At 31.7% G+C, this 23,190-nt stretch overlaps 1 protein-coding gene and 4 non-coding genes across 11 annotated transcripts in view; 1 reads left to right on the top strand and 4 right to left on the bottom strand.

The window, feature by feature from the left end:
• The window catches only part of LOC100878472 (uncharacterized), a 422,291-nt gene that overhangs the window by 372,623 nt on the left and 26,478 nt on the right, over positions 1-23,190 (top strand). For all 7 annotated transcript variants that reach the window (XM_076533666.1, XM_076533669.1, XM_076533665.1 and 4 more), the window contains 5 exons: positions 9,759-9,860; positions 13,291-13,511; positions 14,840-14,978; positions 20,339-21,138; positions 22,678-22,769. In XM_076533666.1, coding sequence (XP_076389781.1) covers positions 9,759-9,860; positions 13,291-13,511; positions 14,840-14,978; positions 20,339-21,138; positions 22,678-22,769 — 1,354 coding nt within the window. The remainder of the gene's footprint in view (positions 1-9,758; positions 9,861-13,290; positions 13,512-14,839; positions 14,979-20,338; positions 21,139-22,677; positions 22,770-23,190) is intronic.
• Positions 447-518, bottom strand: TRNAE-CUC (transfer RNA glutamic acid (anticodon CUC)). Its single transcript has one exon. It is a non-coding gene; the product is annotated as a tRNA-Glu (tRNA).
• On the bottom strand, positions 2,070-2,141 carry TRNAE-UUC (transfer RNA glutamic acid (anticodon UUC)). The gene has a single exon. It is a non-coding gene; the product is annotated as a tRNA-Glu (tRNA).
• TRNAE-UUC (transfer RNA glutamic acid (anticodon UUC)) lies at positions 8,282-8,353 on the bottom strand. Its single transcript has one exon. It is a non-coding gene; the product is annotated as a tRNA-Glu (tRNA).
• TRNAE-UUC (transfer RNA glutamic acid (anticodon UUC)) lies at positions 8,806-8,877 on the bottom strand. The gene has a single exon. It is a non-coding gene; the product is annotated as a tRNA-Glu (tRNA).

The raw sequence follows: 23,190 nt of genomic DNA, 5'->3' as shown, positions 1-23,190 counted from the left end.
ATACTTTTTAGTGTATTTCGAAGTCGGTATATTTTTTTTTCTGAAAATTATTTTATTTGCTCGTCTAAAAATTTCGACCTACCGAAAAATCCTAATGGCATGTCGTTAAAGTGTAAATTCTCCGAAGACAAAGCGGAATTGTTTTACAACTTATCATTGTACCACGTTCAATGCTAGCAATCCTATCCTTCAAATTTAAAACAACAATGCCATAATAATATCTGCAGTTCATTACATCTTAAATAATTAATTTTGTTAATTGCAATTGGTAAATAGTGCAAATAGATACATATTTTGTTATGAGATAAAAAGCATATTATGTCATTGATGTGTAATAATTTGTAAGGAAAGAAAGCAATTCCCGTTAACTGTTAGTTAATTGGTTGTATTAATTTCATTATAAGAACATAAAACTGTTGCAAAATTAAATTTATGAAGCAAAAAATTTCCGGTACCGGGAATCGAACCCGAGCCTCCTGGGTGAGAGCCAGGTATCCTAACCACTAGACCATACCGGAGTTGAAACCAGTGTTTGTTATGCCCTTGGAAGTTTTAACCCTTTCATGTGTAAACGTGAGTCCTCTCATACCGATGCTAGTTCGTGAGATAAACTTTTCTCACGAACTAGCGAGTAACAAATCTCTGCTTACTGTCTAAAAGAATTTGTTGAATAAAAGTATGTATTTCTTCAAAAGGTATTATTTTTAACTATAACATTACATTTAATTTGTTGTATTTCATGCTATTTTCAATAGAATATATTTAAACGAATTTTTATAATATTCTTAATTTAACGGAACTGAAAATACTATACAGATTATTTCAAATTTTAACAAAAAATTATTACTCATTGAAAAAGTTATCCTGCATAAGACATTCACGTTTATGTACTGAAGATTAGCAATATTAAGTTTTGAACAATTTTTTTTCGCTGTTACAAATGAAAGAAAATTCGAAGACTTAGGAAGCTGAACGTAGACCATTGACATTTTATCAATGGTCCTTAACACGTTGAGCGCCACGCGTATTTCTAAGACAATCCCGTTCAGGCCGCCGAATTTCGGAAAAAATTAGCAGTCCATCTTACAAGTTGTGACAAAGAAAACATTCCACAGAGCAGAACCAAATTAAGTAAATTTTAAATAAATTTTCTGTAATTCCGTAAAATAGTGTAAATTTTATAGTTCTCATGTTACACGCTGTCAGCCACCGATGGGTGACGCGGCGCTCAACGTGTTAAAGGGAACCGTTATAGACGGGTAGGGTAATAAATAGTTTGCAGGCCGTGCTAGCGAAGGGTTCCTAAGGCTCAAAGTATCCCGTTCGGGCACATTCCTATTGTAACCGTCTTGGCGAGGACAAACAAAAATACACAGCATTGTAACGGAGTTTACACTTTCATTTATTTAACGTCCATACTTTTATTTAATGTTTTTAATCAATTACATCTTCTAAGTATGGTTCTTCTCACACAAAAACATGTTTAGGAACTAATTTCGGTCGAAATTAGTGTTCCTAAGTATAAACTAAGTTTGTAGTTTAACTAACTTCAGTTCACGTATACTGATCAAGATTTAAAAATAAATTTCTTTAAAACTGATATTATATATAAAATAGTTTTATTCAAAATTGAGTGATTTTTGGATATTGAATGTTGAAAAATTCATGAAGTATCGCCGACAAAATATGGGACGTTGCTTTCAGAATATACTCTACACTGTTCTTTTTCGCTGGCGTCTTCTCCTTTAATGGCTATGAAAGAATGTTTTCGTTGAACATGTGCATCGGTCGCCAGGTTGTTCATCCTCACCAGAATATCTTCACTCTGTCTTTTATCTCAAATGGGTCGTTAATCCCTGCCTTTCACGCTCTTATCGTTATAATGGGCATTGTAGTTTTTAAGTTCCTTATGAGAGATTCCATAATTAGTATTCTTTAACTTATTTCATAACAACTTTGTAAAATTTGAAACAATTTTATAAATAATAATATAATATATTCTATAATAGTAAATAAATATTGTAATAAGTACTATGCTGACAAATATGTTATATTAAAAAAAGAAAATTTTCCGGTACCGGGAATCGAACCCGAGCCTCCTGGGTGAAAGCCAGGTATCCTAGCCACTAGACCATACCGGAGGACTTGAAATCACCTGCTCTGTGAACAGTTAGAAAGTCCACCTCCTCAAAAATAACTACAATTTTATTCAATTTGTTTATAATATATATTTAAATATCATTTTACATTTCTATAATAATATGGCATCTGCTAATAGTGCCATATTGCGATAATCGCCCACATGCTACTAGTATTAGAAGCATGTTCGCATTTAATATTTTAGTATTTATGTTTTTATGTGTATATTATAAAAATGACAGGAGTATAGTAAGTTTTTATTGTTTTAAGACGATTATTTCTGATCGTTTTCATATTTTTCTGCAATTTTAAGCGTATGCTATGTAATCATAGTACATAAATTTGTTCCGAGAAAGTGGTTGTGATTTTGGGTGCTGACTCGCGCACGTTTATCCAAAAGAAATTAATCTTTTGGATAATATTTGAGAATGAGTCCGAACGGTTGACTCGTATTCGACGTCCGAAACGGTTGACGTGTAAAAATGGCTAAGTCCGTCGCGAATGACTCGTGAAATTTCTAAGTCCGTAACAAATGATTCGTAAAATTTCTAAGTCCGACTTAGGTGACTTTATTTGAGATTAACTGTGTGTCCGACACGATTGACACTACTGATTGTTCTTTTTAGTCCGACTCGGATGACTTGTATTCTTGTTCTGACGAGACGTTCCGTCGTTACTTCCTCGAAACGTCGGAAGTGCAAGGAGGCATGCTGATTGGTTCTCATTAGAAACGTTGATTTTCCAATCAACATGCCCTTTGACTTGGGCCCACCCTCTCTTGTGCCCTGAGCGCGCCTTTTTTGGAAGAGGGTGGGAAAAAATACCGATGAGTACGGGAGGATCTCGAAGGCCGGCAACGCCGGGGTTTTTCCCTCCAGGTGACACGCACGTTGTCCTAAAAAGTACCGCTAGGACGGAACCGAGGCCCATCCTCGGTGACCCTTCGGGAAAAATCCTGTTTATGACGGAGTAGTTATTGAAGACTAAATGAAACTTAGAAATTCTAAAGGCATTGTTCGAAAAAATGTAAAACTAAATTGCCGTCGATGGCTAAAAATCTGTCTTTCAAAAATAACTGTTACCCGGACCCATCATAAACTACCTACGAAATCCTCGCGTATTGTGTTCCGTAGCACGTTCGGAACATTTTGTGTGTAATAATTTTATCGACTAGTTGCTTGTTTTTTTAATAAAATTTTTTATTTCTATCAATACACTAATTGTAAGTTGTGGATTGTCCATGTAAATATTTTGTTCATGGTTGGAGTATGTCGTAAGAAAAAATGTATAATCGGGATAAATAATAGAAAACAATAATATATTCTAAATTAGTAACCATAACAAATAACATGAGTAAATAACGTGGACTCCAAAAGCGGAAAACGTGCTGTGTTTGGTACGAGAGCAGGCAAAGATCTGGCGTTTTTCGCCCCTTTCTCAGACTACCTAAACAAAGCGCATGCGACTCTTTGCGTTTTAGAATATGTATGTGCGGGCAAAGTTGTCTTTTGTACGTTTTTATTGCAGTCAGAAAAAGGAAACGAACCTTTTGGCCTGGTCTCCTAAGTGCTTAATATTAACAGTACCGTTCGCTGCAATGGATTAGCTTGAGTTTAATATGTTTAATTAATTTAGTTGAGTCCGTTACTGTTAAATTGTTATTAGTGTTTTGAGTTTGCGTTGCATTATCTATTTCTGCTGATTAAATGAAGTGGAGATTGTTTATGTTGATTGAGATTGATTCTTTTTGTGAAGAGATGTTTTTGGTTTCGTATATGTTACTTTTTTTTACCGCAAAGGATTAATGGCTTCTTTGTTTGTAATTCAGTTAATTTTATTCTTTCAATGATTATTTATTAACTTTTTAAACTTGGTGCTTATTTTTGTTTTAAAATCTTTAAGATGATTTAATAGCATATTCCTTAAGAAAATAAGCGGTCTTTACTTTTATTTAGTTTGTTAATTTGATTTAATAGATAGTCTTTGTTTTTCTGTAGGTTTTTAATTTTTTAATTTATATAATTTTCATTAATACTGAGTTTTCTAAGACTGGCTCTAAATACTTCAAGGCTTTTTTAGATTCTTAGATTATTCAATTTAGATTATTCAATTCCCACCATATAGAATATTTAAAATCTTTGATTTCCATCGCTGTTTGTTAAACCCAGAGTCTGAGTCTCTGAGTTTTGAATATTACACTTTGTGCCGTCTAACTCCGAAGGACCACCCGACTGATTCGGGAATAAAAAACTAAGTATGTGGTTTACTGAGCTAATATATTCTAAGTTGAACACTGATGGATTAATACAAGAGTTGCTGAATTGAAACTGTTAGGAATGCAAGTTGCTGAATATCTAAATTTTCCTGACGACATCCACATCGACGTCAAGTCGGTTTCGCACCCCACCTCTTTCTCTTAAAAAGAGGGTGGGCCCTAACTCTAAGTTTGCTATTTCTTAAAACTAAAGTGACCAATATCGTGTCATCCCCTTCCAGTGCGCCCAAAGCGCGGTACATCCCTGGAGCGGGGGTGACAGGCCGGTTATTGTCGTCAACGCATGTTTGGCAACATCGGGGAAATTCCGTCAGGTCAAGATCCCTGGGGACACTACTTTCTGAATTTCTAAGGAACCCTCTGGAATACGACTTTATGATACCCGGGCTGAAGCAAAAAACTGAACAATATCTAAATTTCTAAGTGACCTTATGTGCCGCATACTGGCTGCAGGCCGGCCTGCTGAAACTCATAAAGAGGAAAAAACTAACGGTTCAAATGACTCTACGAATATTTAGCCATATCATAAAGTTGTCCCCTTGATGTCTTAACACTGTTGTTTTTTACATTTCTGTCAATCTGTTTTTGCGTAATTGCATTACTGTTGTACAGTTAAATGATTTAGTCATGGTATGTTATCTATTGTTATAGAAAAGTTGAAAGTATTGTAGTCGCTGTCGAAGAGAATAGTGCTTAGATTTTTATTAATGAGATTGTAAATTTGAATCTTTACATCGTAAATATAATAAATTAATGTAAAGATTCCCGTGTAGGAAGGATGATTATTCGATTATTATTTCAGTTGTGTAAAAAACTGTTTACAGTTGAACCATTGTTCACGATTTGTACCTCTGCTTCTATAGGCCTATATACATTTATATCTTCCGCTATTAAACAGTAATTGTCTAAATTCGTTCGACTGAGGTTAGTGAACAGATTTTTCAATTCCTGGAAAAATTCCATTTTATTATTACCGAGAACGTAGGCGGATATTAATATAAATAGGTTTTTCTTGATTGGGAAAGTCCATTTTTATTGCGTTTGTTTTTATGTTGTGCTGTGGTTTTGATCAGAATGGCTGGATCTCCTGCTTGTATGGCGTTTATTTCATCTATTTTATGAATTGTGTAATACAAGTAAGTGATTTTGTTTCATATTGGGTTTAATTTCCCTTAAGAGGTTAATGTCTACGTTGTATTTGTTTATGAGTTGTAGCACACTTGATCTTTTCTGGTGGGACACTAATGAGTTATTGGTTTTTTTCATTTGCGTGTTTATGGGTGATATGTGTTTTTGTCTATCATTGATATTGTTCGGTAGAGAATTTTTTTGAAATTGTAGGTAGGTGTCGGCTAAGTCATATCATATGGTTTATTGCAAAGCTTGCAACAGGCTTTCAATTTCTGTTAGTATGTTATAGAGTCAGTTAATATATGAGTATTAATATATGACTTATGTTATTTGGTAAGGTTAGTTAATACCAGTAAGGGTACGCTTAGTGTGGATAACTGTTTTTTTGGAAGGAGGGGTAGTTGTGCAATATAGGAAATAGGTGGCGGAATAAAATAAAAACAGAAATACATAGTTTGTAAAAAAAACTTTAATACTTAATGTGGAAACACGGAAAAGCATGTTTTTTCTCTTCAAGGATTACGTTCAGAATGAATAAGACCGTTGAGGAAAAATTCGTTACAAGTCAATAGTAGACCCTATGTGCCCTACAGTTAAAATAAACAGCTAAAGAACACAGCTGCATTCTCTTAACTCGAACCTTCAACGTTAGAGAAAGTTTTATGTCCTGATAATTTTTGAAGAAGAAAACACTTAGTTTGTGTTAAATAAATCTAACATGCTATTTATTCGACTTCAGTGCGAACTAGCAGCTACTTACCTATAAAAAATTGCTGAATTTATTAGTTTTTAATTTTTCTCTATTTTTATATTTGTTGTTTCTACTTGCTTCTTTATTCCCCTTTGACGATTTGTATGTGACAATTTATGTGACAACTTCTGTATAATGCTGAGTGACTATTTTGACTGCAAAAAGTGCATTCGAGAGTGTCTAGAGTTTCTTGTGAAGTTAAGATTATACAAATGTCTAGCTCTGCACGGAATGTTCTTCTATAGGTGGGCATAATTGGAGGAATGATACCTGCTGCGATATTAAACAAGATTTTTCTTTACTAACGTGTCATTAAGGCTCAGTTTCTGAATTATTAATGAAAAACACCGATCAATAAGAACGCGCATAACGTGCAGGTTCAACTACAAGAGTGTTGGCTATATGCCGATGTTGATCATGGCCACGAACTCATAAATTTACGCCGTATTGATGACGTAGTCAACCAATATGTAATTATAAAATTTGTCAATATTAACGAGTAGAAATCAATCATTAGTCTAAAATGACGTAAAAATCGAATGGAAATTTTACATTCCATTTGTTCACTGTCGACATCGACGCATAGCCGACACTGCCATGGCTAATCCCACGCGCCATGCACGCTTTTAGCCAGTGCTTTTTTATTAATAATTCAGAAACTGAGCCTTAACGAACATTTTAGTAAAAAAGCAACTTATTCGGCATCACTCATCTACCACTCTCTGCAATTATATCGATCTCTAGCTATAGTTAAGGTTAAGGTTGCAATTTAATTACTAAAGTTATTAAATGCATCGTGTAGATTGAGAATTAAACAATTTATGCTTTGGATTTTCGTATTTGGAATCTGCTGATTTTTATAAACTACAAATTGGTGATTGTGAAGCTAATAAGCGAGCCTAGAATTGCATCCTCGTATCATTTTAATTTTTTAACTAATATTAATTTACTTTTTTTCTTTAGTTTGGTTGCGTAGGTATAGTAATGAATGAGAGATCATTCATAAAACATAAGAATGTTTTAGTGCTAAAATTATGTTATAATCTTTGAATGTGTCAATAAATATGTATCTTAACCACTAAGACATAATGGATTTAAAGCGCTATTAGTAAATTTGGCTTACAAACAGAATTGCTATTACAACTAATAATTAAGAAATTTGTATAACTACTTTGAGTTTTTATGCAACCGAAATAACTGTAATATTTATCTAAAATTTGTTAAGCAGTGTAATTCTGTTTTATGAGTGTCGCGATGTAGGTAAAGTAAACACTCACAACAGAGTGTTTGCTAGGATAGAGTTTAATAATATGAGAAATATGAAATGTTACAATATCGGAGGCTCGACTGGTTATCTTCTTCTTGGCGTCTTTCCGCGTTATATATTATGCTTTTGGGAAAAGGCGTTACTCCTTAAAGACTAGAGGGTGGAGTCTTTTGCCTACTCGAGTCTTCCCATTTTCGGCGGGAGAAAAAGTGTTATAAATTACAGTTTCGTTAGCCGAAAATTTCCTTCCGGCCCGCGCTGACCATGTGGCTTAATGAACCGTAACGGGACATGACTGGCAGCGTTTATGGTAGGGTAGCCTATTCAGCTACGCACGTCTAAAAAGTATAAAATAATTTCGCCGACTTACAGACTTTAGGGTAGGCTTAACTGCCTATACCTAAACATTTGTAAACGGTCAATGCTAATTTTTACCAACGCTGCGAACCATGTGCCGCTACAATGAGTATATACTATAATTTGACTCAAAACACAAATGATAAATTTTGACTCTTTTTTATTGTGAACGAAAATCCAGCGGCATTCTTTGTATTTAATTCCTTTTTCGCAATCGTTATTTTGTGTTAGAAATTTCGTTAAAGTACCTTATATAGTTTAATTGCAAACATATAATTACAATTTAATTACTTTTTGAATAACTCAATCTTGTAAAGTAAAAATTGATTATCATGAAGAAAAAAAAAGAAAAATAAAAAGTTTCCGGTACCGGGAATCGAACCCGAGCCTCCTGGGTGAAAGCCAGGTATCCTAGCCACTAGACCATACCGGAGAAGTTGAAATGGCATGCTTTCTGAACAGTTATATAGTGTACCTTCGTAAAAACAATTATAATTTATTTAATTTGTTTATAAAGTATGTTTAAATATCCTTTTACATTTATTTTTAATAATGTAATGATGTTAATGGTTCCATTTCGCTGTAAATATACATATACTAGTAATGTTAGGATCAAGTTTGTATTTAATATGTTAGTACATATTTACGTTTTTTATGTGTAAAATATGAAGAGGATAGTGGTGTATAAAATGTTTATAGCTTTGTAGTATTTATGTTCTTTACTGCGTTCTTATTTTCATGTGATTTATGAAATATGCGTTATTTAATGATATTAATGAGAATAAAAAAAAAATAGTACATAGGTGTAGAATACAATTTATTTGTTACTGCTGTTGACGAATACGGACATGAATGTATAAATAATTAAAATAAGAAAAAAATATTTTCCGGTACCGGGAATCGAACCCGAGCCTCCTGGGTGAAAGCCAGGTATCCTAGCCACTAGACCATACCGGATTTAGGATTTACATTTTTTCAGTTTCTTAACCTCGGGTCTAGTATGCTATATGTATACAGGGTGTTACCTGTAACGCTACTCACGATTTTTCTCCCACTTGCAGCCACCGTACAAAAAAAAGTTTAGAATAAAATTTGCAGGGTATGAAGTGCACAATAGATATTAGTAAAGCAAATTTTGAAAACAGTTTGTTCTCTTGGCAAAGTCAAGGTCACCTTGGGTTTTTTAAATAGGAACATACATTTTTTTTTATTCATAGCTTTAGAGGACATCGAGACGAATTCAAAACATATATTACATTATATTTTTATTAACATATTATTCGATTTACAGAAGTGGAAAAATGTAAAGTACTTAGCTTTTGACTTTGGTAGGGTAACCATTATTTGGTTCCAAAGAGATTACTGAATGTAAACACGCGACTAGAATATAAGAAAAATACACTTTATTTAATTGCATGTTCAAAATGTAACATATGCCGCCTTCCATCACATAATATTCCAGTCTTTTACTTCACATTTCCACTTCTGTAAATCGAGTAATATGTTAATAAAAATATAATGTAATATATGTTTTGAATTTGTCTCGATGTCCTCTAAAGCTATGAATAAAAAAATATGTATGTTCCTATTTAAAAAACCCAAGGTGACCTTGACTTTGCCAAGAGAACAAACTGTTTTCAAAATTTGCTTTACTAATATCTACTATGCACTTCATACCCTGCAAATTTTATTCTAAACTTTTTTTCGTAAGGTGGCTGCAAGTGGGAGAAAAATCGTGAGTAGCGTTACAGGTAACACCCTGTATGTTTATCATTTTAATAGATTTGTTTTATTAATTAAACAATTATTAATAATTATATATTTTATCTTTGTTTAAGCAAACTGGCAGTTGTGGACGAATTGTTGTGATAATGCTGACTGGTCAACGAGTAGAGGTCACGTGCGATCCTCAAAAAGTAACAGCTGGTGATTTGTTCCAGGTAACTAGTTGTATTTCGTATAAATTCTCAATGCATTTTATCACTCAAAATTAGCAAAGGTGTTCAATTACTAGATTCGTATTTCAAAATATTTATTTGGCAATTTAATAAATATTTATTTGGCAATTTAATAAAGTTTGTAAATTGAATCGAAGCGTAGATTGGTTTTCGATCGTGGAAAGCTGTGAAAAGTGCTGAAATTCAATCAAAAGTATGAACTGACGAGAGTTTTTTTGTGAAGAGTGTCCGTCGATGATACGAGATTCAATTTGCTAGGCAATTATGTTTGAACGGTACGTATCATTTACAAAAACATGTAAACTTCTATACAATCCAGTTGACAAAAATATTTTTACGGTGATAAGATTTTGTGCTTTTGAGTTTAAGTTATTATATATGAAAACAGTCGAAGAGCAGAATTTACAGTAGCAATGTTTTTTTTCTAAACTTGAAATAACAATTTGATTCTTAATTGTGTTATTCCTTTCTCCTCATTTATTAATAACAATTATATTATCAATTATGTAACAGTTACTTATGACTATATTAATTGATTATTCTTAACAATTTAGCAGAAATCTTTATAATATATGTATATAAATAGAATTAATTAAAATTATACATTTTAACGAAGAATTTTAACTAGTATAAAATCATTATAAAGTTTTTATTTTTCAAAAGTTTTCATAAATAATACCAGACAATCTTAATGCTTTGTAGTTTATTATAAAAATATTTAACTAATAAGTTCGTAACAATTTCCAACTAATGCGTGAATTATCGGTCGCTTCATATGAAATATCAATTCAGTTTTTTTGGAATACATCATAAAACTAAAAATGTTAGAATTATAGCATTTTTATTAATACTTTTGTTCAAAATTACAAGTTGCACATAGTTTGTTCCTGTTTTACATATTTGCAGAATTTTTTATGTATAATTTAATATAGTTAATATAGTACCAAACATTAAAAAATTTTTTAAAATTTCATATAAATAGAATTTGCATCAAACTTGGTTTTTGAATTATACAATACATGTCAAATGTTACAATATGAAGACCATGATATAGGTGGTCGTAGAGAAAACCACAAATTCCGGTGTGAACTCATGAGAAATTCTGGCATTCTGCCAAGGTTAATCGTTGTATACGACAAATCCACAAACCATGAGTTATGCGATATCACCGATTAACATGTACCATCTTGAAATAGGTGCCCAATCATTTCGAAAAACTTAATTATTGTACAAATATCTATTTACTTTTCATCATAATCTAGTTTTAATTATTACACTTTAAACAAAATTTTAATGTCTTTTTTATAAATTTTGTACTAGTTAAAAAAGGAACATACGCGAAAAACTATTACGAATTTGAGTTTATTGATCTAGGAGATCCAAGAACGATAGAAACTTTGAAATTGAGTTGACACATTTCACGAAGTCCAATACAAAGTTTCTTATTGGCTGCGATGTAAGGAGTACCTTTAAAAAGTATTTATTATATATAGGTATATATTGGATTTTTCCAACTAACTACAAGAAATGTGCAAACACGTAAAATATTCTTATCGTGGATTAATAATAAATTTAAATCTGAACCTGTAAAGTCAATTTATTATTGTCATACTTTTATTTGATTTATTAATTAAATGTTCTATGATCGATAGTTCAAATTGTAATATAAAAATTCCAAAATGTATGGTATAATTGAAGATATTTATTACTAATATTACCATTGGCGCAAGTGGTGATATAACGTGTAATCATACAATGCATGGTAATATAGTACGAGGTCTGTCCCAAAAGTATCCGACCTTCCTTCATATTTCCCTGCTGGTGTTATCCTGCGTCATCGGGCTGGTAAGAGCCTCCGAAGTAGTCCCCATTTGATTGTATAATACGCTGCCAACGACCTTTCCACTTATGGAAACAGTCCTGGAAGTCATTTTTCGAAATAGCCTTTAGAGCGTTCGTCGTATTAGTTTCGACCGTTTCTTTATCGAATCGGTGTCCTTTGAGTGACATTTTCAATCTTGGAAATAATCAAAAATCGCAGGGAGCTACATCAGAACTATACGGAGGCTGACGGAGCTGTATCACTTTGTGCTTCGTCAAATATTGCTGCACAAAATTCGATGCATGCGCTGGCGCGTTATCGTGATGAAGAAGCCAATCACCGCTTGACCAAAACTGAGGCCAAAACTAGTTTTCGGTATTCCAAGATCACATTCTAGTTCTCGCACAGTCAATCGACGATCTTCGGTGGTCGCAAATTACTATCAACCGATGTACGGCCATCTTTGAACCGCTTATACCACTCTTTGATTTGTGTGTTGCTCATACACTCGTCCCCAAATGCCTTCTTCATCATTTCGATGGTCTCCGCACAACTCTTTTCGAGTTTTAAGCAAAATTTGATGCAAATTCGTTGCTTCGATCTTTCTGTCCTTTTTCACAAAAGCAGAATGCGACGAACGTATAAAACGCTTCGTAAATAAATGCACGTTGCACATAAACTAAGGCGTCCCGATGAAAACTGCGATATCGTGGGAGTTCGTAAAGTTTTCCAGTTGATACTCATACCCGACAAATGACACTAAAATTGTCAGGTGCGAAGAAATTAAAGAAGGCCAGATACTTTTGGGACAGACCTCGTATGTAGCCATATAACGCATAATTATAACGCGTGGCAAACTAAGGCTATCTATTCAAACAAAAATTATTATGCCGATGAATATTACAAAGAGTAATCGTAATTCACAGTTAAAATGGATATCGTGTTGATCAAAGAGCTAATTAGTAAAATGTATATAAATATGAATATAAAGTTGACGATGTTTCATTTGAAGAAACATGAATTATGATAAGTTGAAAAATGAAATATAAAACTCTTATAATCTACCGTTCACTGAAACGTTAGATATATTAATGATAATGAGTGAATGCATTCATTTAACGGGTATAATTTATCAGAGATACAAAAATATGGACCGCACATCTCGTTGAATGAAGCATTTTCGTTGAAAACGATGCAGATAGTTTTCGGGGGATGTATCATCTTTGCTTAACACTTTGACTGCCGCGTCGTTCACGTATAGGTGACGTTTAAATTTCCATACCAATCACCTACACACCTATCAATCACCTACATTATTCATTTATATGAATAATAAATATAACAAATGTTGTGCAAATATTTTATAAAATTTGTTAAAAGCAAAAATAGCACCTATTCAAATTTTTAATTGCTTCAATGTAGCAGTCAACGAATTGAAAAGCTGTTTCTCAATTACGTCCCAGACCCAGTCTAATGCGCATTCTGTATTTCCTATGTGTATGTGATTTATAGGTATATCTGATCGGAGTATATCTCTGATCTTGAGTAATTACATCATTTACGTAGTTAGTCGTTTATAAATGATTTTAGGCCATCGTACAAGCTGAAAGCCTGGATGAAAACTTCACCCTTGGTCTGGCCGTATTGTTAGCCGGCGATTTCGCGATTTTACCTCCTGACACTAAATTGAATAAAGTTGCGCCACCAGGATGGCTAAGCAGTGGCAAAAGCAAAGGTCTGCTGGGTCTTCCAACTAGTTTTATGCTGTATCTGAGGCTCAGATTCTTTCTACCCTCTCTTCGTGGTATAAGGTATTTTTTATCTTTTATTTTAATAATAATTATTTTTTATACATAAAATGCATATAAAAGTAATTAGCACTAAAACAACGCATATCGTTTTCTACAATAAACTATTCGTATATCCTACAATAAAAATAATTAGTTATTTAGTCGCAGGAATTTTTCTAACAAAAAATGAATCATTACTTGAATTTATTATAGTTATCGTTTTCGAAATATTATACATTTGCAAGAAACTACTGATAGCTGCAGGAAGATAAATTTGGACTTGAAAAAAAAGTGTAGAGGAATACTTTATCAGAAATATTTTATCTCTTTCTGATAAAGTGGAAACTACTGTGAGATTACTCGGTGTTGAGTAACAGTACTTTTTTGTTGACAAATTTAGAATAAATGTAATCAGTTTCTTTATTTTAAATATTCGTATTTACGGTTAGATTGTGAAAGAAAATTTGTTATAAATATAAGTAAATTTATGTCTGACAAAAACTTTTCCAACAAATAATAATAACACATAAAATTGAAGAAATGTATTGAATATCACTTTCTATAAATTATAAGTTTTGTTAAATGTATATAATTTTATTTGCATAAAATACAGTTGCATCAGTGTACAAAAATTTATAAATTTAAAGATATTTGGATCACATTTAAACAAATATTTTTGTTCACGCGACAAAATGTTTGACAAATGCTGTGCCAAAGTATATGACTCTTCGATAAAATTAAAATTATTATCTCGTTTATGAATATACACTTCCGTACGTAAGTATTACGAGCCTTACCAATCCCAACATTAGGTTTACTTAATTTTAAATACTCAAATATATCAAAATTTTTATTATATGGCTTTATGTTTTTTCTTTATAAATGCATAATCAAAGCAAGTCATCTTCGCTGCAATAAAGTTTTATAATTTTGTCTATATTGGAGATTCATCAGTATTAAAAAAAAAACTCTAAAATTTAGCATATAAAATACGAGGTTTTTAAATAAAAGTTAGTTTGAAGTTTTCAATACTCATAACTTGAAAAATTTTAGCCATACGAATGCGCAAAATATTAGTGTTTAATTTTTAAATCGAGATCTACAAGTATATAAAGTTTTTAACAATGCAACAATTCACAAACAGTAGTCATTTTGCATAAAATAATTCTAACATATCCTTGTACTTATGGACGAAGGTGTGCATGTATTCATCCATCTACAAAATCAAGTTAAAGCTCTTATTTTTTAATTTTGAAGAGGAACACAAAGTGAAGTGTAAAACGAAGTTACGTTTTTATATGTAGACAACTTTTGAATACTGATTAATCGTTGATTGTTCATTTGTTTAGAAGTTGGATATCGAAACACCTACTGTATCTACAAATACGACGATGTATATTGGAGCAACAGCTGGTATGCCCGTATCACGAGTTAATTAATCTGACTGGTCTCGCTCTGCAAGCTGAATTCGGGAATTATAACGTGAATGTGAGTAAATGAAAGATTTATTGCTTTCACGAGCAAATGAAATTAAATATCAATTGAAAAACGAGCTTGTTGTCGAAAAATTGATTAATTGTCACTTTGAATTCGTGAAAATGTAAATCGTTAATTGTTGAAAATGAATTAGTCACTCTTTCGTTGGGAGTTAAATTAGGTTAAAATAATCAAATGGTATTTGCAAAAGTATAATTGCAACAAAATTGCACTGCGTTCCGTACTTTCATACTGTTTTTTAATGAGTCATTCTTTATTCTATACATATTTCAATTTATTGATTTTTTTTATTTTTTTTTTTTATGTAATGTGACTTGTATTTTATAACTACATTATAGAATATTAATTACGGTAAGTACACAAAGGCACTATTTTCCATCCACATTATTTTTCACTGCCAATAATTATTTTATTATTACTAATATCCATAAATCTTCAGGAAATTTAGTTTTACTACATTCTAAATCTAAAATGTACAAATTATTTAAAATTATTATCATAATTATTGCAATAATAGAAAAGTATTTTCCTGGTAATTTAACAAAAAATAAATAATTGTTTAGCAGAAAGTAGGAATTATGAATTCTAGCAATGATGAGAGTTTTTAGAAAACATTATTGAAACAACTAATTGTATCTTCTCTTTCCATTTTTTTTTTCAAATTTTGTAGGTAATAAAGATTGTTTCACTAAATTATCGTACATTTTCTGAGAGTTAGAACCCATTAATCAGATATATATACCTTAAATGTAATAACAAAATTGATGTAAAAGTCAAGATAGAAACATTACATATTTCCAATGTTTATGGAAAGGTAATACAGAATAAAGAAAACCATGATATATTTAGTATGAAATTTTTATGTTTATCTTGACTTTTACATTAATTCTATTATTATATTTTAGGTATGTATTTTACATACTCCGCAGAATATGTAAAATGATTTGTCATGCCAGATTCCAATTTTTACCTGATTTTAAAAGAAGAAATTAAGGGCAAATATTAGCAAATGGTTTATGACATAAATGCATTCTTGTATATTTATAAATTTTTTACAATATTCGGTCGTTTTTAGAATATGTAATTATCAGGTTTAAATGCGTCATAATATTAACTATTTATTACGGAAATGGAATAAATTCGTTTACTTCGGAATAACGGATCGGTTATAAACTATCCCTTCATCTTCAGTAACTGTAAAAATAATATGTAAACAAAATTTACAAAAATTGTACTTCCTCTACTTTCATAATAAATAACTCATTATATAATAGTACCGGACTGTCTAACTGTTTCTGTTACTTGATTTTTTGCTGTACAGTTTGGAATTTACTCAGATTAAAAAATCGAATAACTAGAATTTTTTTCTATTTTTCTGTCTTTATTAAAGTAACTAAATTCAAGCTGCGGATTTTCACAGTGTACAACAAAACGTTGTAGAGGAATTAATTTTTTTCGTTAAGGTTTACACTTTATTGTACAGGGTCGTGCACATAACTGTATCAGATTATAACTTCGTTACCAGTCTCGATGCAGAAAAATGTCAAAGGAGAATGACGAATGGTTCAAAGAGCACTATATTCGTGAAACCAAGTTCTTTTTTAAAGTGCAGTGATGCATATGCATTTAACAATTGCATTGTTTCTGCAAATGGATATGCATGCTTTTTTACATTTTACAACGTCCTCTCAATCTAAATAGAAAGTCCTGGTGTACAATAGTAAAATTATTAATTTTCGAGGTATTTTAAGAAAATGTTTTCATTGAAGAAGACGCTTAAGCACTTCAAGACAGCCATATTTGGAATTCTTCCAGTAAAATGCTGCACCGGCACATATTTTATGAGTGACTATGTAATATTTAAGAAAAGTATAATAATAAACTTACAAGGAAAGGCACGCAAGTGTCCCCCTCCGATTTTGATGAAACTTCGTACGTTTATTAAGCAGGCAAAAATAAGGGACACGTATTTTTTTTTATCGGCTGAGACGCGGGTTTAAGGGGTGAAACGATCTCTTAAAGTTTCAACCCCTTTTGGCTATCTTGAAAACCATACGAGATACATTAAAACTTCTATAAAAAAATTGTAAAATGTAATTTATTTATAACAAAAAAATTTTCCATAACCTTATTTTACAATTTATTCAAATTTGTATAATGACAAAAAGTGTAGAGAATTTTATTACAAATCCATTTGTAATGTGTATATATATATATATATATCCATTAATAATCCATTTGTAATATATATATATATTTAATTGCCTCCTACAATTCCTCAGATTTTTATTATAAACATTGCGTGCTCGCGCTCGCTGACACCCCGCACTATGCTAAACCGGATCAAGTCGGACGATATTACACTATCAGTCAACGTTATTTATAAGCATAAATGAGATACAATTATATTTACGTTATAAATAACATTTATTGTTAAAATACATAAGTATTCTATATGTAATTTTATTAGGTAACCAATAGTCTGAAAAAGTTAGGGAACATAATCACGGCAATGGTGGTATTACACGAAGAAATGATTGGAACGGTTTTCGACGCCATGCACATGAAATAATTGCTACGTCACTACATATGTGGCATAGTGGTTCATTATGTGATGCATAGCAAAATTCTACGGGACTTTCAAAATGCGGTGGTCTTGATGATAAATGTCATACGATTAAAATAATAAAGATTAAGAGGTATCTATGTTACCGACTATGGAACCGTCGCGTCGATATACCTTGGTGCTTTTATGATAATTGGGCTCATTAGTACTAAAAGGCTCTAGTTAGTACACATTTTTAGAGCGTCAAGGATTTATAATTTATGGACGCGTTTTTAGCATCATTACATTTCCTGCCCATTTATTTTCTCTTAATACAATTAACAGACAAGAAAATTTTAATAGCATTGTTTATTATTTTTATGAATTCATTTTTTATTAATTGCACTCATCTACAATCAAAGTTGCACGATATGTAGATAAATATTCGATCATCAAGAAAAATATAATTTATTTTAGCTACATTTTGTATAACTTGCTACATTTTAGTTTATTTAAATGTTAATACTTGAGAATTACAGTAAACTAAAAGTGATAGGAAGATTATATTTAAAATTAGAGGGGTCATTATGTTCGAACGGCTAATAGTGATTATATAATTGCCTTATATATTTACAAATAATTGTAACAGTTGAGAAGAATTCGCCATTTCTAGCATCGAATTATACAGAAATTCTTTGTACCAAAGTACATTTAACACATTGGCGTACATTTTTTATCAATGATGGATTGATTAAATGTCCAACAATGAATTTACAAATACAGGTGTTAGTTAAAGTTTCAAATTTGGAAATTCATAAATTCAAAGATTTAGAAATTTAGAAATTTGAAAATTTTTGTATTTGGGGATTCAAGTTTTTAATGACCCAGGCATATAGGAATTTAAGGTAGGGACATTTGAGAATTTGTAAATTTGAAGATTTGGAAATTTAAGAATTTGGAGCTTTAGCGATTTGTAAATTTGGAGATTGGCTGTTTTGGGTTTCTGGAAATTCGAGAATTTATAAATTTGGGGATTTGGTGCTTTGAAGATATGGAAATTTGAGGATTTGGACATTTAGAGATTCGGAAATTGAGAATTTGAATAATTGAAAATTGTTGAATTTTTGCTTTAAGTTTGAAAATTTAGAAATTTCAGGCTTGCAGTATTTGGAATTGTTTAGAGTGATTTGAGAATTTGAGTGTTGAAAATTTGGATACTTTGTCCTTCAGAAATGTGAAAATTTGGGAGTTCAGCAATTTTTAAATTTAGAAATTAGATGAATTTAAAATTCTGTAGTTTTGAATTTTGAAAATTTAGAGATTTGAAGATTGAAGGATTTTTTTAGAAATTCGACAATTTGGAAATGTAGAAATGTAGTGGTTAATGAATTTAAGAACATGATATTTTTAAATAAAAAAATGATAAATATAACTATGTAGACTTTTATATATACAGAACATAGATCATTGTATTTTAGAAGTTTAGAGATTTAACAACTTAAAAATACAGAAATATACAATTTCAAATTGAAAAATCAACCATCACGCCCTTTTTCTATCTCAGTTACCCTTATTTTACATCTCCACCAATCCATCTAATACACTGCTCAAAAGAAATATGGCATAGAAAAATTTTAGGCAAAAATTGGCCAAATTCGACTGATGATAACTCCGTGAAAAATCATCGCAAAGTTATGCTCTTTTTTTTAAATTAAAGCTTGAGATCTCTACTTTAAGACCCTGTAGTTTGATTTTAGATTTGATGCATCCCTACCACAATAACACCGTAAATGTGAGGTCATGTTTGCAATATTGAAAATTACAAAGTTTGACGAAATGCATGGACTTGCCACATTTTTTTGGGGCGATACTGTTTACAGCAGCAGAAAGTACAAACCTTTATCTTTAATTTCCAGTATGTGAAAAACCGCTACCATTTTTTTCTGCAAAGATACAGAACTTTAAAGAAACCCTTGCATTTATGGCATATACCGCCGCCATTAGCATTACCCGATATGCACCTCGGAGAGGTTGCTGGACAGATTTTGCGCATCATATGCCTCTGACAAGAGCCTTTCTTTGTGTGTATTTGTGTGTGAGTATCTGTGTGTCTGTATGTTTGAATTCTAATAACGCGTGTTTTCACCGCGTTGTTGAATTATCCCTTGCAGTCGATTACTCATGTTAATGCAAGCCCTAATTTCTTCCTGTGGAATGTCATTCCAAATTTCAGTTAAGACTTGCGATAGATCTTACAGATTGGTAGGTTGTCTTGTTAATGGCGGCGGTATATGCCATAAATGCAAGGGTTTCTTTAAAGTTCTGTATCTTTGCAGAAAAAAATGGTAGCGGTTTTTCACATACTGGAAATTAAAGATAAAGGTTTGTACTTTCTGCTGCTGTAAACAGTATCGCCCCAAAAAAATGTGGCAAGTCCATGCATTTCGTCAAACTTTGTAATTTTCAATATTGCAAACATGACCTCACATTTACGGTGTTATTGTGGTAGGGATGCATCAAATCTAAAATCAAACTACAGGGTCTTAAAGTAGAGATCTCAAGCTTTAATTTAAAAAAAAGAGCATAACTTTGCGATGATTTTTCACGGAGTTATCATCAGTCGAATTTGGCCAATTTTTGCCTAAAATTTTTCTATGCCATATTTCTTTTGAGCAGTGTATAACATATACGAAAATACAATTCTAACCCTCTCACAAGTATTACCAGTTTTCTATCCTCCAAAACTGATACGTTTAAATCCTACGCTCTTGACGAAATAACTATTTACATTTTGCTTTTGCTTCAGGAACACGGCTGCGGTGATTACTTCCTTCTTGAGCACTATATTCCCGAGTCTCTTATCTTAAATATGGATCAACATCAATCGCAAATCAATAACGGAGGGGCGGAAGCACTTCGTGCTCGACTCCATCAAGCTCACCGTGACAGACGTGGTTTAGATTCGAACAAAGCCGAAGAAATGTTCATAACTCACGCGCAAACATTACCAGATTATGGGTCTCATTACTATATAGCAACCGTGGATTCGAAGGAATTGGAAAAAGTGATGGCCCAACAAAGAAGAAGGAAAACTAGCGATAATCGCGATACCCCCGCCGGTCCAGAAAACATTTACTCTCAGAATAAGCAACAAGAATATCCGCTGCGTGGTAGAGTCGAGATAACACGATTAGGTTCCTGCGAAAATATCCCAAAGATTTCGTACGAGGGGAAAAACCTGGGTGGTTTGATGAAGAGTGCCACCTCGACGGATATATACTCGGCCCAGAAATCGTCCAAGTGTCGCGTAGATGCATGTAACAACAATAATAACATTAATAATGCGAACAACAATAATAACTTGTATCACGGCGGAAAGACTGGTAAGAGTGGAAAGAAGAAGACGGAAAGTAATGTATGGCTGGCTATACATGCGCAGGGTTTGAAGCTCTTCGAGAGAGGCGGCGAACCGAGAGAAAGAATTGAGCTGGCACAGTTTCAGTGGAAAGATATTCAAACACTGAGTTACAGCAAGAGTTGCCTCGTCGTGTATAGCAAAGTAAATGGAAAACGGTGTAAATTTAAACTGAGAATGGATCATCGAAAGTGAGTTGAATTCTTTTATAGTTGACTAAGTTTTTCTGTCATTGAGTACTATTCGAAAGTAAGAAACGGATTAGGTAAAATGAAATTGTTAATATGAATATTTGGATGAAATGTAGATATTCCTTGGATACAAGAGAATGTAAGAGAAGGAGTGTCTGGCATAGGCTCTCCCTAGATTCTCATTGCATTTTCTCTAACTTCATCCTTGGTTCTCACTTAGCTTTCATTAGACTTTTCCTTGAAGTACCTATAAATATTCTTTCACTTCCTATAATGTCATATAGAATTCTTGCATTGCTATTAAAAGTCGTATTGAGTAGCACCTTTATTAAGTAAATGATAACTTATATAAATAAATGACAAATGTAAATAAAAAATTTTTTGTTCCCCTTTTGCGACTTTCGCAAAATGGAGCAAACATAATCTCTAAAGGACTAGTTTTCTTAATTTATTGGTCTTTATATACTCTTGATGTTTTAGTCAGAGACATCTTTCATATCGAATTTGTGATATTTGAGATAAGTTTGTACTACTTTGTGTGTTAGGTTTAAAGTATATTTGGTCTACATTTTATAATTAATTGGATTCGAGTTCGATTCAAGTTTTTATTCGTCTACTTGTCTAATTGTTGGCCAGTCATCGTAAAGTAATTGAAATCTAATATAATATAAATTAATTGAAATCAAATTTAAATTTATTGAACTGCTAGTCGGGTAATTAATGGTACAATTAATATCTGATATAACACAAACCAGCTTTATATTTAACTTTATCCGTTTGAAATCAGGCATTAAAAATCAGGATTATTATCCACAAGTATTCTGTTTACACTAAATTCAATTTCAGGAGTTGCTTTATCCATCCCGTTTCATCTCAAATGCTTCACAATTAATCTAGCAAATCGTCATATATGAAATAGATAGAACTAGCTAAATATTTTCCTAAAGAAATATTTATATATATCATTTTTTTCTAAATATATCTTACATTTATAATTTTATAATAAAATGATTGTCATGTAACATAATTTAATTGTATACTAATGGTGATGTACGGTATTGCCATAAGTAGCAGATTAATACTTTAGAAATGATAGAAATTATGTTTTTAAATTTTTGTATAATAAGTTTAATCAATGTACTATTACTGTATTATTAAATCCTAAGCATTGTGTTATTAAGTATGCATGTAAATTTTCACCTTAAATATTCAAAAGTTAAATCCATAAATATTTCAAATACAGTGCACGTAGACAGTTTTGAAATTACACCACTTAAATCATAGTTCAGCAAGACTTATATAGAATTTTTATAAATATGGAAGGTATTGAAACATTATCTGTGAAGCGTTTTATTTGATGCATTTAAATTTCTACAAGGAAGAAGTTTGTAAATAAATACAACGAAACGAATAAATGTGAAATGGTATCCACGCCAAATGTTCGAGTTTCTTGCTTTCGAATAGAATTTAAAAGAATATTTAATATATTGTATTAAATATCATAGAAGTTTAGAATCGAAGAGCATTTTTATTTTTCAGAAGTTACTTCGCTTTCAAGCTTACCTCTTTACACCACCAGTTCTTTTTAACGCTGCGTTCGGAGCTCACTTCGCTTCAGGGACTCGCGAAAGGTGCGTCTCAAGTTTAAACTTTGTTTCTGCTTTTTCAAATAAAATAAGGCATTAAATATTGATAATCGATTATAAGAAAAGCTCGACTAAATTAAGCTTGATTAGATAAACTTGATTTGAAGATATTAATTTTGCATACAGTACATAAATATTTAAGCTATGTGCATTATTAAATAAAAATTGATTTTGTTGAATGTAGAATTGCAATTTAACTCTTTCGCTACGGTGATTTTTTCTGAGAAATGTGATTATGGTCTTATTTATTATAATAAAAAGTCAGATATTCTTATTTATAAAAAGCAAAGCTAAAGCCTTTCTATACAGTTTTTTATCCTTCCTTTATGTACAAAGGATAATACAAATGATAAATGTTATAACACGCCGTCATAACTCTTTTTTATAAAAACTTTTTAATCGCTAG

This window comes from Megachile rotundata, chromosome 7 (assembly GCF_050947335.1).
Source record: "Megachile rotundata isolate GNS110a chromosome 7, iyMegRotu1, whole genome shotgun sequence".
Lineage (NCBI taxonomy): Eukaryota > Metazoa > Arthropoda > Insecta > Hymenoptera > Megachilidae > Megachile > Megachile rotundata.
Note: the sequence above shows the minus strand (reverse complement) of the source record. Positions and strands in the feature narration are given on the sequence as shown.